We start from the raw sequence: 16618 nt of genomic DNA on the forward strand, positions 1-16618 counted from the left end.
AGGTGCTTAAAATCTACTCTTATCCATGTTCACATCTGCATGAACAATTCAAATTGTTTGATTATGTTTCTAAATAAAAGCCCAAATTTCATGCAGAAAAAAATATAATTATAATAATTAAAAAGTTTTGAGTTTCATGTCACTTGATTTCTTTGTCATGGAGATCAATTTCTAAAATTGTGTTGTCACCATGAACAAACAAAGAATTATATCTGGTAAATCGTAGTATAAATATACACACTACAAAATGAGGGGTTAATAAATAAACTATTCAGAATTTCAGTAAATAAAATTGGGAATGTGTGCATGTAGATGCAGCTTTTGTTTTGAGTCGCTCATTCTTCAACAGATGGCCCAGCCAATGGCCTAACCCCGTTCCACCGGATGTGTGTTAATGACAGACGTGAGCTCTAACCAATTAGATCGTGTCAATTAGATTTGAGGCGGGCCTAAACGCGGAGGTGGGATTTTAGCTACCGTCCATCTTCAGCTACATTACAGTGAGCGAGCTTGTCGAAAAGAAAACACAATTTGGAAGTAAAGAAGACTTTCTGGAATTAGTTTTGGCTGTAATTGAAAAAGACAAACGAAAGCCCATAACCTAGGTAAATGTCGTAAACAACTATAAATATAGATGCTCGGGTTGACCCAGTTTCCCATTTACCTAAATTTGGCTAGCTGGCTAGCTAAGCTGCTAGCTAGCATTGTATGTATAGGTAAGCTAGTCAGACAGTTAGCCACAGCAGCTATTAGGGTAACGATTACAGCGGATTCTGATATATTCTGCCTTTCACAATGCAAACCCACCATAAAAAAAGCTTTTCTGCGCCCCAAAATAACGATGCATGAATATGACGCCCGTCCATCAACATGCTCGGCGGTATTTGTTTTGAACGGTTGGACCGTGCGAGGTGGTGGAGCTAAGCGACTGGCTAACAGGAGCGATAGCTGGCTAGGTTTAGCAGATAACCATGTCAGTCATTTTAGTAACAGCAAGATCAGCTATGACCACGTAATTATAACTTGAGACAAGCGACCAGACACAATAAGTGCCCCTACATTGTTAATAGATGACGTTATTTGTGCAGCTAACGTTCACTGGCCAGCTAGCTGGAGGTAACGTCAGTTTCACTCTGGACACCGATGTACTGATGCTCTGTTGAAGGGATTTGTGTTATGTTTGAATGCACGTTTGGTTTTCTTTACATAGTTAACATTGTGACAGACGGAATGTGGACATAGTCGTAGTCAGAGCCATGGCTGACAAGAGAAAACTACAAGGTAAGACTGTTGGTGTAATTCATCAGTAATGTTGCACAGGATGCATCACACTGTCCAGCCTGGCATCTTGCAGAGACTCAGACTGACTTCATCCAGAAAAGTTTTTTTGTGTTGCAAGATTTTTTTATATAATGATGTTGCATTACGTCTTTTATCTCCACAGGTGAGATCGATAGATGTTTGAAAAAAGTAGCTGAAGGTGTAGAACAGTTTGAAGACATCTGGCAAAAGGTAATAGATCTTTGCATTCTGCATTTTTTATTATTGCTTTATTTTTTTTTAATGAATGCAGCATGACCTAAAATCTCTAATTTATTTGTCTACGTTTAGCTTCACAATGCAGCCAATGCAAACCAGAAAGAAAAATATGAGGCCGACCTCAAGAAAGAGATTAAAAAACTACAGGTAAGTCAAGTTAACAAACACATATTTATTGTCCTTTTGCTGCATATATGCTCTTCAACAACAGTACCGGTCTTTGACATTTTTTTTTATTTTTCTGTCTGTCCTCTTTTCAGCGGTTGAGAGATCAGATAAAAACATGGGTGGCCTCAAACGAGATCAAAGACAAAAGGCAGCTAGTCGAGAACCGCAAACTTATAGAGACGGTATGGTTCTCCATCCTTTCTAGTTTTAGGTCTATTATTGTTTCTATGAAGTAAAGCATTTGGACATCAGTTTATCAAAACAGTCGACTGACTGTGATTTTTCTTTCCTTAGCAAATGGAGCGGTTCAAGGTGGTGGAACGTGAAACAAAAACAAAAGCCTACTCGAAAGAAGGCTTGGGGCTTGCTCAGAAAGTGGATCCAGCTCAGAGGGAAAAAGAGGAAACGGGAACATGGCTAACAGTAATACATGCACTATTATCTATACCTGTTGTACTTAGTTTATCTGCATTTTTCTAGATAAAGTTTTGAAAATATAACAATAACTTATCACCCGGGGTTCATTAAATAAGGCAGTTTGATTGAAAAATGTGTTTCAGATGAAACCTTTGATTGAATTTATTAATGCTCTTTTTTCCTGACTTCTTCCTCACCTATAGAATACAATAGACACTCTAAATATGCAGGTGGATCAGTTTGAAAGTGAGGTTGAATCTCTTTCGGTTCAGACAAGAAAGAAGAAGGGCGATAAAGATGTAAGTCACCCATCATTATTTTAAAGGACGCTTTTTCCACCTGCACACTTGGAAAAGTAGTGCGATGCAGTCTGGTAAAAGTTTGAGTAAAATGTTTGTAATAGACCACGTGCTTGTATTCTGTCTTTCATAAAGAAGCAGGATCGTATTGAGGAGCTCAAGAGGTTGATTGAGAGGCATCGATTCCACATTCTCATGTTGGAGACCATTTTACGAATGCTGGATAATGACTCGGTACCAGTGGATGCAATCCAGAAGATAAAGGATGATGTTGAATACTACATTGATTCCTCTCAAGATCCCGACTTTGAAGAGAACGAGTTCATATATGACGACTTAGACCTGGAAGATATCCGTGAGTAGAGCTGTGTGGAGTGTTATAATGCTGCTTTCATTCAGGCTTCAGATGGAGTAATAACGACAACATCTTGCACTTTTTCCCCCCCCTCTTTCTTGAAGCTGCAGCATTAGCTGCAACTTCTCCAACAGGTCAGGGTAATTTGGAGGATGAGATGTATCTACACTCCAACAGCACTCCCACTTCCACAACCTCTTCTTCACCTATTCCTCCATCCCCGGCCACTTGCACTGCTGTAAGTTATTGTTTGTAATATCACAACTTAGGTTTGTGTGTTTAAGGGACGCTGCAATCAACATTTCAAAAGTGGATTGTCATATCAAGGTATCTCTTTCTATAGGAGAATTCGGAGGACGATAAGAAAAGAGGACGATCGACAGACAGTGAAGTTAGTCAGGTGAGAGGCTCTCATCTGTATTATGCCAGCAGATAAACCGTTTAGTGCAGCACTCCTCCCCCGTGTTCCTGGAGAGGCAGGGGCTGAAGGGTTCTCGAACACTGAAAAGGCCCATGCCATTTCTCTGTGGGACTATGGTTGTAGACTTCTGTCTCCAGTTCACAGTAACACTCACTTTGCTCCTCACACACTTTGTACAGCTGTAATTGCCCACTGGGCAGTTTGTCTAAAATCACTTTTTCTGTTGCCTTTTCATTTTCAGTCACCTGTGAAGAATGGCACCCCATCCTTGCTATCTTCGTTCTCCTCCTCTTCCACCACCTCTGGATCCTCCTCATCCTCCTCCCTTGTGTCCATGGCAAGTGTTGTCGGAGGCATTCCCATTGTACCCCCAAGCAGCAGCCTTATAGGGAGCTTCAGCAGTGCGGTGCAGCAACATCAGCATCAACCTGTGCAACAGCAGCAACAACCTCAGCCAACCAACCAACCGCAGCAGCAGCAGCAGCAGCAACAACAACAACAGCAGCAACAACAACAACAGCAACAACAGCAACAACAACAACAACAGCAGCAGCAACAACAACAGCAACAGCAGCAGCAGCAGCAGCAGCAACCTCAGACAAAACCCTCTGCCCCCTCAAACAACAACACCCCCAGCCCACCAAGCAATCCTCTTCTCCCAGCCTCAACTGCACCCTCTCTCACCACGCCCAGCACACCCAGTTCATCAGCTACCAACTCTCAGTCTCAGCTCACATCTGTGCTCACCCCCACATCCAGTTTGGGACTTGGGTTGGGACTGGGATTGAGCAAAATTGGCCTAATGGGGACCAGCAGTGGCAACCAAATGTCTGGTTTGGGCCTCGGGGTCCACTCGTCTCCTCTAAACACGATGGCAGGGCTCATTTCAGGCTCCACAACTGCCGCTTACGCCCAGGCAGCAGCATCAGGAGGCTTGGGTTTGAGCAGCACCACACAGTCCAGCATTTCACTAGACAGCAGCACTTCCATACCCTCCTCTGGCTCCAGTGGAGTCACCACCAACGGGGCGTTGGTAGGGCTCGGTTTGCTAGGTTCCAGCCCGGCCCACAGCTCTTTGAGTGCAAGTATTCTGGGACTGGTTCCTGGTCTAAATGTAGATCCCGGTGCTTCTCCGTTGCCCCCAAGTTCTGTCAGCACTACAGCCGGAGTAGTTGGCATGATGGGAGGCAATGGAGGGAATGTCAGCATGGTTGGAGGAGTAGGCGTGAACGCTGCTCCCGCTAGACCACCCAGTGGACTGAAGCAAAATGGAAGCACAAGTACGTTATTTTGTTGAGCGTTGGCTTGTGTGACTCTTTACTCATTTGTTTCAGTTAACTTTCTTTCTGAAATATTGTCTCTATTTTGCTCCTCATCTGCCCTCAGGTTACAGTGCTATAGTGGCAGAGAGCTCAACAGAATCAGCTTTAAGCACACCGAGCCAGTCACAAAGCAGCCAACCCTCATCTCTCAGCTCTTCAACCAGTCAGCTGTAAGTTCTTTGTTGCTCACTTGCTCACTTCTTATTTTTTTACACCATAGTTAACTTGTATCTTTGTTGTTCACATGCTACTTTGCTGCAGGATGGACAATGGTCCCAGTTTAATCAGCTCCATCAACCTGCCTCCCAGCTCTCCGTCCCCCTCGTTCTCAGACAGCACACCCGGAGGAGGGAGTCTTCTCAACGGGCCCCACTCCTACACACAGGCCTCTGAGGCTCTCAAGGTGAGGGACCATAGCAGTGTCGCGTGGGATAAACACTATCTGCAATAGAGCGATAGTCTTCTGTCAGCACCACATAATGGTAGAATTGAGTAGCCAGACTCTGAGCTGTGAACCAGCAATATTATAGTCAGGTGTCTCTGCAGCCTCTTAAACGGACTGCATGGAGAGATTTGAGAGACAAAGGAAAGAAGATGGTTGACACTGCGAGACAGATGTCAGAATGTTGGAGAAAAAGCTTCCTACACTAATTATTATAGAGTATCTGCCCCTCCATTGCAAAAAGGGTGCTTCTCATCACTGTTTCCTGATCAGTTCTTGAAGAGTGGATGTTAAAGCATCCAGCGTCCCTTTCTGTAATTCAAATGGAGGCTTAAGACCTAATAATGATTCAGTTATGATATGCATAACGATTACATAGAAGCCGTAGTTATCAATGAAAATGTAAGATCTCAGGCTCACTTCAACATAAAATTTTGAGAAAATTGTGGATGCATTTAAAAATGGGGATCTAAAACATAGAATAGTTCAATAGAAGTAACCTGGAGTTCTGTTGAACTTCTCCTGCGTGCTGAGGAAGAAGAGCCGCTGTCTTGCAGTCTAATAATTCATGCTGATGAGCTCAGCTTTAAATATCATTATTAAACTATCCCCGACTCCCCAGGAACCTCTGTTCTGAGCCACATTTATACCACAGAAGCCCACCACTTCACTGTAGACAGTGTTGTACAATGTTTCGGTACAGAATGTATGATATAAGTATTGGTTATATTTTAGAATGTGTTAGTTTGTCATCTGTGCTTTCTATTTTGTGTTTTGTAGTATTTGTTTATATTAGCTGAACAACGTTGCATCATTGGAAGACATTAATCATTGTGTCTCAATACACGTCTTTGTTGCTGGCTGTCGGTGCATCATTTGACTGTTGTAGGTCAACGTAGCAGCTGGAATAGTAGTTGTTTTTTTTGTGTATATTTCTGCGCTGGCATTTTCCCTGTACATTGTTCTCAAATGCCCATAACTGTAGGTTTTCCTCTCTCTCTTCTCCCAGATGAATTTAACTTAATCGACCCCCCTGTTCATGTTTTCTATTAATCTCGTTCCCACCTCAGGCCCCTGAGCCTCTCAGTTCTCTGAAGGCAATGGCTGAGCGAGCAGCGCTGGGATCGGGCCTGGATGGAGAGATTCCCAACCTGCACCTAACAGACAGAGGTCGGAACGGTTAGACACTTTTAGTTACGCTTTGTGAATAATAATAAGACTGACAATTTTACGCGTGAATCCTTCAGTCACTTGTATACTGACCGATTACTAAAATGAAGGTGACTTACAATGACATTTCATGTGGGATTAATAGGGGATGTTTTTACTCCACACCACATTGGTGGGGTTAAGTCCAAATTACCATAAAGTACTGAAATTATGAATATACTTGTCAACAGATAGAAAATGTATTTCAAGTTCAAGTAAACAAATCATGATTAACATCAACTGCTTACCTACACAGTTGTTGCTTCCCTCAATTTATTTTTGTTCGCCAGACTAAGTGAATATATGTTGGACACTGAGAATGTAAAAACCATAGTCGATAATGAAAATAGTTGTTAGTTGCAGCCGTACACTCAGCATGTAACAAATATTTATGTTTTGCTAGAGAACTCGAAAATGGGAATGTGCTCCAGAAAGGAAGTCGGATATTATTAAATATATTTCCTTTTGCGAGTAAAGAGCAGTAGATTTTGGGAGTTCTTGAACTTAAGAGAAGAGTTCGTAAATACTCTGTAGAGTATTTGTGTCACACACTCAATCTTTCACGTCTTTTTTGTTCTGCAGATATCTTCTCTAGTTCGTCGACAGCGCCCTGCACACCTGCCACCTCTCAGCCGTCCGTGTCGGAAGTCAGCATCCCCCCCTCGCTTGGGGTCTGTCCACTTGGCCCCACCCCTCTCCCCAAAGACCAGCTCTACCAGCAGGCCATGCAGGAATCCGCATGGACACACATGCCACACCCCTCAGACTCTGAGAGGATCAGGTAAGGAAACCAGTGATGATGCATCTTTCATACTCATCATGACTTGAGAATAAACTGAGAGCTGAGCTTAAATGTCTTATGCTGCGTTCACACCAAAAGCGGTGCGAGTAGATTGCATGCAAAGTCAATGCACAGACGCAAATGGTCCGCCCGGAGTAGCGCTGGAAGCGGCCGTCATTCAGACGCAGTTTCTAAATAAGGAGCAGAGTGTGGCTACGAACAATATTATGAACCCAGACACGATGGTGTCCGTTACGATGTATAATCTGTGCAGTTCAAGCTCGATAAAGCTTCTCTCTCTGCGCCAGAGAGCTCCATTGTTATCCAAAAACTATTGGAAACCAATAAATGAGCCACATGAGTGCACTGGGCGACAGCTACCTTCATTACGATGACAATGGCCACTGTAGTAATTTTACTGCCATGTTAAAGAAATACATAATTAATCCTGTTGAAGTAATATGGGTTTGAAACAAGTGTCCACCTGTTTTAGAAACAATAACTTGCAGTCAGTATTTTATCGATGACAAAGATCAGGGATTCTTAAAGCGCCTATCTCAGGAGATGGCAGATGATTGAGGGCATGACATCAAACAAAACATCTTTTCCACATTAAACTGCAGAGTTGCTCACTTTAGCTAACAGCGCTAGCATTGCTGAACATATCCTGCGATACTCACAAGGTTGAAATACCATAGCAATCACCTTTTCCCACTACAATAACATGTTATCAACAGGAATAGGGCTCTTCTCCACACTATAATGTGACCTTTTCCCGACAAACTATAAATATAGGTCTGGTTTATTAAATGGTGTGCTTGTATCACTTCATTGAAATATTTATAGGGACCCCTGATTACTTTCCCCCACATGGAGTTTGAACTGTCTGTGCTTCTGTCCTAAAGGCAATACCTGATGAGGAATCCGTGTCCCACGTTGCCCTTCCACCATCAGATACCACCGCACCACTCGGACTCTATAGAGTTCTACCAGAGGCTGTCCACAGAAACTCTCTTTTTCATCTTCTACTACCTGGAGGTAAAACACTTGACCCAACCACTCAATATTTCTCCCAGACAACCTTTTTGTTTGTCTCCCAAAGATGTAAGCTTGGTGTATTTGACCCCCCCCTCTCTCTCTCTCTCTCTCAGGGCACCAAGGCTCAGTATTTGTCTGCCAAGGCTCTGAAGAAACAGTCATGGAGGTTTCATACCAAGTACATGATGTGGTTCCAGAGGCACGAGGAGCCAAAGACTATAACCGATGAATTTGAACAGGTGCAGACTCACCACAGTACACATTTTCTCTTAAAGTTAGCAATTATGGTTGTTTTGAACACTTGTTCTTTCTGCTGTTTCTCCAGGGCACTTACATTTACTTTGACTATGAGAAATGGGGCCAGAGGAAGAAGGAGGGGTTCACCTTTGAGTACAGGTACCTCGAAGACAGAGACCTGCAGTGACGGACGGAGTGACAAAAGGACAGAGAGAGACAAAACGTGCTGCTGTTGACATTCCGAGACTGAACTTCAAACTGTGGATAGAGATTGTGATGTGTAGTAGAAACCATCTCCTAAGATGGAGACTGGTGTCTGTATAGGCTGCATCTCAACGTGAAGTACTCGCTTCTCCTGTAGCGCTTTGCTTTTGACAAAAAATGCCCTGTGGGCCTGATCAAATGCATCACGCTGCTCGAGCTGGCCGGGTTCTCACTAGAGATCTGTCGTTTGTGCCTGTCTGTGTGCACACTCAGTATGTGGCATTAGGAAAGCCTACCCCATGCATGTTTCTCATGTTTTCTTTTCCGTTTCAACAAGATTCTCTATACCACCTACCCAACATGAGCCTGGAAGCCTTTGACTTGACACAAAACAAACCATGGATTTGATTAAGTAAACTGGCCATCTTGTATTTACTGTAATTTGGAGTAGACTGGGGAGGTACAGTGGACATTTAGTCATGGTGTGTAGGACTGGCTTCTTTTAAGACCCTACGATGCCTGTTGAATATGGTCACTATTAGAGATAGTGAGCGGTTATCAATAGTTTTTATTGATATTGTCTTGGTCAATTAAAACGCTTATTGAGAGTGACCACAGGGCCTCTCGCTGTGACAGGGATAGAGTCCTTATTGGACATGGATTAAATTGCTATGCAATTGAACTGGTCTCTGACTCCCTCTCTTTACAAATACAATGTTTTTAAGTTAACCTGTCAAAATGCATTATGGTGCATTCATGTTTGTGACAAATTAATAAACTTGTAAATTAAATCTTAAAAATAGGGTTTGAGACATTTTATCTATGTGATGTTTGATTTGTACACCATTAAGTAATTATCATCCTCAATGCAAAATGCCACGGTAACAGTAGTGAATGTACCTGTACCCAAACCACCTTTTAATTACTCTCAAAATAAAATCTGAGATTGGTTCAAGTCAACTTTCCACCTTAAAAAAAGATTTTATTCCATTTTGTTGACGTTACTTCATCCTAAAAATCCACTGCGTTTAATTTACCGCCTGTTATTTTATGTGTACCCCCTATACAGTGAATGTGCACTGAAACTGTTTACATGTCGAGTGAAAACACAGATCCTAAAAATCTGGTGGTAGATTTAACTTGTGGATTAATAAGAAATGTCTACTTTGCCGTGGTTGTTCATGTGCTACACTGAAGAACAATAAGATTGAATCTCGTGTGGGACAGATCTCACCTTTTCTTGGCAGTTTGAATGGGGAGAGTGTTAAACTGAATCAGATTTTTCCATTGAAGCAACTATGAAAACTTAAGATCTGTACTGCATTTCAAATTTCATGTCGTGTGCAATTAGTTTTCAGGCTTTTTTGGGAGTTGAAGGGAGGGAGATTGGATGGAGGAATTAAGGATTTAAGGAAAAAAAGGAAACTACTGCAAATGAGAGATTTGCCTTTTATAGATTCTATTTTTGGGGCTTTTAAGGTTTTCAGAAAGGGACGGTCAGTTAGGAGATTGCTAAAATGTGAATTTCAAAACGTATTTACAATTTTTTTCTCATCACAGTTCTGCATGGAAGATGTCATAAAACAGGGGGGAGGGAGGGGTATAAAGAGGATTGTAAAATTTCAATAAATACTTTTAAGAAATTACAAGGCAGTGTGTGGTGTAAATTCCTGTCATTCCTAAATGGATTCATGTATTTTCCACTAATTGGAGGTGAGCTTGGCTTTGATTTGTTCTGATATATTTTGTTGGATTAGAATAGATTTGACTAAAGTCTGGTGGCCAATTATAAACTTTCAGCTAATGGGTTGATATTTGCATTTACTTGTCGAGTTGTGCTTTTTTTCTTCTCTCCCTTCTCTACGGAAAACAGGACGCCTCGTGAAGTCTTTAAGTTTTATTAAAATGGAACAAAAAAAGTAAAAACAAGATACAGGACAAAGCACAATGTGAAACGAGATTGAAAATATACTTTCATTTTACAGTGTCGAGTGCAACTGTCCATGTGCGGGGATGATGATGATGCGTGTCTGTGTTCACAGCTTAGCTTCTTTCTTGACTTTGAGGAACTCGGCCATGTTAGAGAAGTACTTCTGGTTGGCTTCAGCCACCTTCTTCTCTGCAGCCTGTGGGTTCACTATCTCCAAGCCCTGCAGCCAAGACAACAACCGTTAGATCACTGAAATAGACCTGCACAGTGCGAAAGGGATGTCCACAGAAGATGATGTTTAACTCTTTTTACCTGAAGAGGAGTGAACGCCACACTGGAGCTGATACCTGAGGAGCGGTCTCTGACTGTGGACTTTCCTCCATACGTCATGCTCTGCTTCTGCAAGGTCCTCTGTGGTGGACGTACAAAACGTACAAGGACTTAGGACACCGGTGGGAAAAATTAAATTAGCCAATGGTGGAGTGAAGATGAATGTTTACCTGTAGGGATTTGGATATTCTGGCCTTGGTAGCCTCATTGATTTGAACCTGCCTGACACGTCCGCTGCCGCTCTTTCCCAGCTGACCCAGACTGAAGCCCAGGTCCTCTTGATACGCATCATCTTCAATCTGAAAAACACATCACAAATTAAGCTATGAGTATGAACATTCTAACATTCTAGTAGTGTGTAGTAAAAAGTGTTTTTGAGGACAAAAAGGGAAAAAAGACTAGCCAATGTAATCATAAGTGTACACTTCTATATATTGTTAACCACCTTTGTACACATTTTGCTTCTGTTTAAGTAAAACAAATATGAAAACTGAAAGGCAAATAACTAAATATGGGTAAGTGAGAAAAGTATCAATATTTAACATATTGCCTGAATGTAAACGGCATTGGCTAAAATAAAAGTAAAACTTTCATCGACCATAGTTAACAAGAGACAATATCTGACCTCTGCAAAGGTCATTCTGTTGGCATGTTTCCTGATCTCAGTCAGGCCGAGACGCTCCTTCATCTTTCGATACCTTTGGGAGAAGAGATAAGATCAGTGGAGTTGGTTATGCTATAGAAACTCAGGCCCAATCCCAATCCCCACCCTGAACCCATGAACTGGTGTAAATATGAATGGGACAGCGCTTTGCTGCAACATCACGTGACTACATAAAAAATAGTGTACAATTGTGTATTTATTTTATACTTTTCAATTCACTGATTTGAACGTGTTCCTCACGAGATAAGTCATTTTAAATTATTTACTTGTTTTTGTCAAAACAAAATGTTTGATGAAAGTAAAAAGAAAATATATACATTCTGCTTGCATTTGTGTAATTCATGTGTTTTTATGTTCCATAATGTTGTAAAGGTATTTTATCAGGCTAAATGCCCACAAGGAACTGGGCCACAGAGTTGATGGTGAGATTCTTAACTTTGCAACTTGTATATGCTTATTTCTGCTCCTTCTTGCACTTTTTTTTGTTTCTCAGGGGTTCCGATGTTGCATAGTTTTTGAATTCAACAAAAGGCTGCATTTAGCAATTCATTTGTACTATGCAATATTGAGCAACATTGTTCTCTAAATCTGTGGCCTGTTGAGCGGGTTTCTGCAGGTCAAAAGCAGTTGACATGAGTTGTACCTCCTTCCTCCTCTCTTCTTCCTCTGTCCATCCAGAGGGGCTGGCAGCGGTTTGACCGTCTTCACTGGCGGAGGCTCCTGCCATTTATCAAACTTCCTCTCTATTTCTTCTTTTAGATCATAGCCAACCTACAAAAATTCAACAAAAAAGGTTAACACCAAAGGAGTCCAAAAATGTATTTCCTCTTTAATATAGCTCCATCCAAAAGTAAAAGCTTTGTAAAACATTTTGTTAATATTGACAGTTTCAGAGAGGTGCAATCTCAACTACAGAGCAATGGTTGAGGCTGCTCTTGTATTGCTGCATTAGACAACAGTAAGGTATTTGTATCTATTGATCCTTGTTAGAGGTACACGAGGCCACGAAAATATTAAAGAATTTAGCCTCTTTTGTTGCATCTATTGTGTCAATTGTTAGTGTCCATACAGCTCAACTTTAGCAATAATGTGCATTGCTCCATTTGGACGGTCACCTTGCCAACAGCACACTCATGGAAACTGTCCACTCGGGCAGCCAGAGTGCATTTTGCAGACACCAGACGAGCTGCCTTCCTCCTAAGGTCCTTAAGACACAAAATGGAAAACAGGTGTTAGCTACATGGTCCCCGTTCTGAGTCAAACGTACAAAAAGAAGAACACAATATGTTAATGTTGACATATGTACTGACAGGTGGTAGTGACTGCACAACATCACAGTGGTAGATGTAGCCGGTGTGGGGCAACAGGGAGGCGCTGCTGAAGCCAGACAGCGTTCTCCTCTGAGCTCCCAGCAGCATCAGGTTACAGGCAGGCATCTTTGAGAGGTTTGTGAGGCCGCCAGCGATGCCTGCAGCAGAAGGGAAACCAGAGAGAGTGTGAGATTAATAACAATAAATATTTTATTTAAGACAAATAGCATGGATGATATAATTGTGTACTGTAATATCAAATCATTTAAACAATTTTAATCTAAAACTGATCTTTATCTGTCTCTCACCCATGATCTTGGCAGCTGTTGACGCACCAACAATGATGGACAGATTTGGGGCAATGAAAGACATCTTGGACTCTACATATTCATAGATCCTGTGTTTAGACTGGTTCAGCTCAAGAGCCATGTCGCATGCCTCTTCTAATTGCTTCAGTTCATCCTCACTTAACAGTGACCTGAAACCATAAAAATACACAAAGTCCCATTAATGATAAGCATTTCAATGTTGACCGTCATACTGACGATTGTGGATGGGAGCGATGAAATCGCTAAACCGCAAATGTCTGTCGACTCACCCCTGTGTGGTCGAGGCTGTGACACTGACAACCATAATAGTGGCATTGGTGAGGATTTGCTGCAGAGTTTCATTGGTCTTGCATTTCTCCAGATTGTTTCCGAATTCCTGAGCAGGAAGCACAAAGGGAGAATATATGATGCTCAAACAAAATTTTTAGAGAATACAATTTTAGTTTAGTTAGCCTTTTTAGTCATAATATAAACTTTCCTACTTATAAGTGATTACCATATCCGAGTGTAGCAATGGTGAGTGTTAAAATTCTAATATAACTTAATATAGCATTAACACATTGGGCCAATCTGTGTACTTTCTTTAACACTACAGACTGGTGGTGACAAAGCATCCAGTTTTGTTAAAATCATTCCCAACTTTCCCATGACACAAGAATAATTTCTTTTTTTTCCCCCACAGACTTATTACCCTGTCAGAATTAATTATTGGCCTGGGGCAGATGTATGTAGCGATAAGTTAATTAATAATTTAAAATGGTCCTCTGTCCAATCAAAGATACAAAAAATAAGTGCAGCAAAAGAGATTGGGCATCATACTTTCATTTTAAATGGATTTTTGGTATAAAACCATAATAATGTAAATTCCTCTCACCTTGACCGTGCGGATGTAATCTAGAGAATCTGGCACCAGAGACTCAAGCTCAGGGAACCTCTTGGAGTACTTGTCCCGAGTGAACTTGTGAATGATATCTGAACCCCAGTTAGAAAGGAAAAAAAAAAGTTATATTGAGCAGAACATTAAACTCTTTACATTTTGAGTTTTATTTAACCAAGCTAGAACGCCCAACTTACTGAGCTCATTGTCGATCTCCACTGTGAGGTTATTGGCAGCGACAATCAGTCTGTATTCTGGGTCAGACTCGAATGGACCTGAGACTAAAAGAAAGCAAAAAAACCACCACAAAAATCATACTAACTTTATTCACATACTTAGTTTATATTTAAATGGGATAAAATGCTGTGATGAACTTATGAAACAAAAGCCATATTATGTAAATAGGTTGTACTTACCTTCTGAGTTCTTGCGCTGCTTTGAACTATACAGAGTAATTTTGTCCATAATCTCTGAAAACTGGAGACAAAAAATAAAATGTTGTTGGAATGAGCAAAACAAAACATTTCTAATAGGATTCGTTTGAAAAACGCTCTCCTTTGCTACAACTCACCGTTTTGCTATTGCGGAGCTTGGCGATGGACGAAACACTCTCAGCTTTGCTGTAGTCCACCTCCATCTCCTCTGGGATGGCTTCCAGCCCTCCATCTGCCTTTCCCTCTGTTACTTCTTCGTCGTCACTTTCCCCCTCCTCCAACTCGTCATACAACCCATCCTCTCCTTCATCGGCGGCCTCCTCCAAATCTGCCAGGAGCTCGTCCGCCAGAGACATCTGCAATGAGCAGCAGAAAGTTTGAGGACATTAAAAGGTAACTAGCTGGATAAGATCCGTTTCCAAAATGAATTTGATTGGCGGAGTGTTGATCGTTAGTGTCACAGTTTTAATCTTTCCAATGAAACATTACTTTTTTAATTGAAAGGAAAGCGATGAAATCCAAATGCTGTCTTTTTGTTCTGATTTTAATTAATATATATTTTTGTTATCACTAAAGCAAAGTGAAATGTAAAGTTATCCTATTTACAGCACTGAACCTTATCAGATAGCTTAAATTACATGAAAGCAGATAAGAATCATGAAATGGTTAGAGAGTCTACAAATTAGTATTAGAGCCTAATTATAGAAAGTGTCATTAAATTAAAAAAAAAACATTTGTCAAAAAATGTCTTTGTTTTTTTTCTCGTTTTTAAAACATTTGTTCATGAAATGTGTTTTTTATTTTGTAATAACTAATGCCGACTATTGAATTATACTTTGGCCATCATAAAACAATAGAAGCAATTCGTTGTGCTCTCACTATTTGTATTTGGCAAATTCACCATTTCATAAACACAACGGTCACTGAATTAACAGGCAAATACGCATCAATAATTTGGGTAATATACATGGCGTACCCATTACAACATCTTAAAATGTTATTAATTGTGATGAAAACATGCGAGACTGGGGGTCGTTTTAAAAGTAACTCAGCAAGTGTAAACGCTGAATATTTCAGAGCAACACGGACCACCGATGAATTATGAAACAAGATAAATAGGTTAACGTAAACGAGACAGGTAAATATTTAACATTAGCTATTTGAAAAAAGTGTATGTATAAACCTAACAGCTAAGCTACATATATTTATACAAATCATGGTTATATCGTTAACGGCTTGTGCTCGCGAGTTAGCGTTAGCAAACGTTGGCTAGACGTCATGTTACCAAACCCTAAACGCTTCGTGAGAAACACAAACTTACCTTTAAGCTTCAAACTCTGGCTGCCGAATGAAACAACAATAAATATCAAGTTCTAATTTGCTTTTAAGGTAAACCGACTTTGTTAAACAAGGCTTTTCTCGCCAGACTGTGGTCTACTGGTAAAGCGTTCGACGCAGACTTAATACGTCACAACCTCCGAACTGTTTTATGGGGAATGAAGTCAAAACGCTCCTTCTTCTTCTTCTGCTGCTTCTTTTAATGGCGGTTGGCCAACAGCTTTCGGGCGCATTACCTCCACCCACTAATCTGGAGTGAAAACTGCATGAATGAAAGAAAAACATCTAAAATAATATTCATTAGTCTTGTTGGCAGTAAACATTCTAGAATAAGTTTCAAATATTTGAGACTTGAACTTTTCTTTAGTACAATTCTTATATTTCCCTCTCCAATCTCTTTTAAATCCTTTGCATTGCGGCCTCCTATTGGATTCAATCTTCCACTGTTATTTTATTTTCCTTCAACCTTGTCCATAGTTTGATTGTTTAAAAAAAAACAACCTAAAGACACATTTTTCCCCCTCCACCATGTCCCCATTCTCAATCACATCTTTACCCTGAATTTTGTATTTCATATGAGTATCTTCCTTTGGTCTCACACTATCAGTGCTGCCACAGTTTATTTACTTCCTTCCAACATAACCTTTTTCCATTTAAAAGTTTGATATTTATCTGCTTATATTCTCTCTTGACCATGAATACCATGATATTTACCCTTGCCGGCAAATCTTAAATTAGAAAAGAATAGTTTATACACTATAGGTCTGGATTTCTGCCTACTCTGGTTTTAATGCTTGACAATGGTGACACTGAGTCGTTACAAATAAGTATTTTTACTTGCTGTCACATCTCCCACCCACTAAACGCAAACAAAACTGCAAATAACGCAATAAAGTACACACTTGAATAACATGACCCAAGTCAGATGACTGGGATTCTTCACGGCTTCCCCGTTGCCTCAGTTAGTAGACCCA

General features: G+C 40.8%; 2 protein-coding genes across 5 annotated transcripts; one reads left to right on the forward strand and one right to left on the reverse strand.

Moving 5' to 3' along the window:
* Positions 1-463: 463 nt before the first annotated feature.
* Positions 464-10017, forward strand: cnot3a (CCR4-NOT transcription complex, subunit 3a). 4 transcript variants are annotated; one of them, XM_068570370.1, is made up of 18 exons: positions 464-605; positions 1211-1281; positions 1445-1512; positions 1612-1686; positions 1800-1889; positions 2002-2130; positions 2328-2423; positions 2559-2778; positions 2883-3016; positions 3122-3178; positions 3441-4479; positions 4586-4691; positions 4783-4924; positions 6034-6142; positions 6755-6953; positions 7859-7991; positions 8105-8230; positions 8317-10017. In XM_068570370.1, the coding sequence occupies exons 2-18, from the start codon at positions 1257-1259 to the stop codon at positions 8413-8415; spliced, it is 2847 nt and encodes a 948-aa protein (XP_068426471.1). In that variant the 5' UTR covers positions 464-605; positions 1211-1256; the 3' UTR covers positions 8416-10017. The 4 variants fall into 4 exon arrangements, with proteins under 4 accessions (XP_068426471.1, XP_068426474.1, XP_068426473.1 ...); XM_068570373.1 differs by having other exon boundaries at positions 6034-6133; XM_068570372.1 differs by having other exon boundaries at positions 2889-3016.
* Positions 10018-10314: 297 nt separating this feature from the next.
* prpf31 (PRP31 pre-mRNA processing factor 31 homolog (yeast)) lies at positions 10315-15791 on the reverse strand. Its single transcript, XM_068570024.1, has 14 exons — positions 15628-15791; positions 14444-14662; positions 14289-14349; positions 14070-14153; positions 13870-13967; positions 13265-13371; positions 12975-13144; positions 12667-12824; positions 12472-12561; positions 12000-12127; positions 11318-11390; positions 10863-10991; positions 10675-10773; positions 10315-10582 (listed from the first exon to the last, which is right to left on the reverse strand). Exons 2-14 carry the CDS (start codon positions 14660-14662, stop codon positions 10469-10471), a joined length of 1530 nt encoding a protein of 509 aa, XP_068426125.1. The 5' UTR covers positions 15628-15791; the 3' UTR covers positions 10315-10468.
* Between the last annotated feature and the right edge of the window lie 827 nt (positions 15792-16618).

This window comes from Clinocottus analis, unplaced genomic scaffold (genome assembly GCF_023055335.1).
Source record: "Clinocottus analis isolate CAN_PGR_092001 unplaced genomic scaffold, fCliAna1.0.p SCAF_9, whole genome shotgun sequence".
In the NCBI taxonomy this organism is placed as follows: Eukaryota; Metazoa; Chordata; class Actinopteri; order Perciformes; family Cottidae; genus Clinocottus; species Clinocottus analis.

What these genes read in the sequence shown, in the direction of transcription:
- cnot3a (XM_068570370.1), top strand. Translation starts at nt 1,257, where the DNA reads ATGGCTGACAAGAGAAAACTACAAG. An exon ending in AGAAGAAGGGCGATAAAGAT is followed by an intron (nt 2,424 to 2,558) that starts GTAAGTCACCCA and finishes TCTTTCATAAAG; the next exon opens with AAGCAGGATCGTATTGAGGA. An exon ending in AACAGACAGAGGTCGGAACG is followed by an intron (nt 6,143 to 6,754) that starts GTTAGACACTTT and finishes TTTGTTCTGCAG; the next exon opens with ATATCTTCTCTAGTTCGTCG.
- prpf31 (XM_068570024.1), bottom strand. Translation starts at nt 14,662, where the DNA reads ATGTCTCTGGCGGACGAGCTCCTGGCAGATTTGGAGGAGGCCGCCGAT. An exon ending in ACAGAATGACCTTTGCAGAG is followed by an intron (nt 10,992 to 11,317) that starts GTCAGATATTGT and finishes TGTGTTTTTCAG; the next exon opens with ATTGAAGATGATGCGTATCA. An exon ending in TGGCGTTCACTCCTCTTCAG is followed by an intron (nt 10,583 to 10,674) that starts GTAAAAAGAGTT and finishes TCTTGGCTGCAG; the next exon opens with GGCTTGGAGATAGTGAACCC.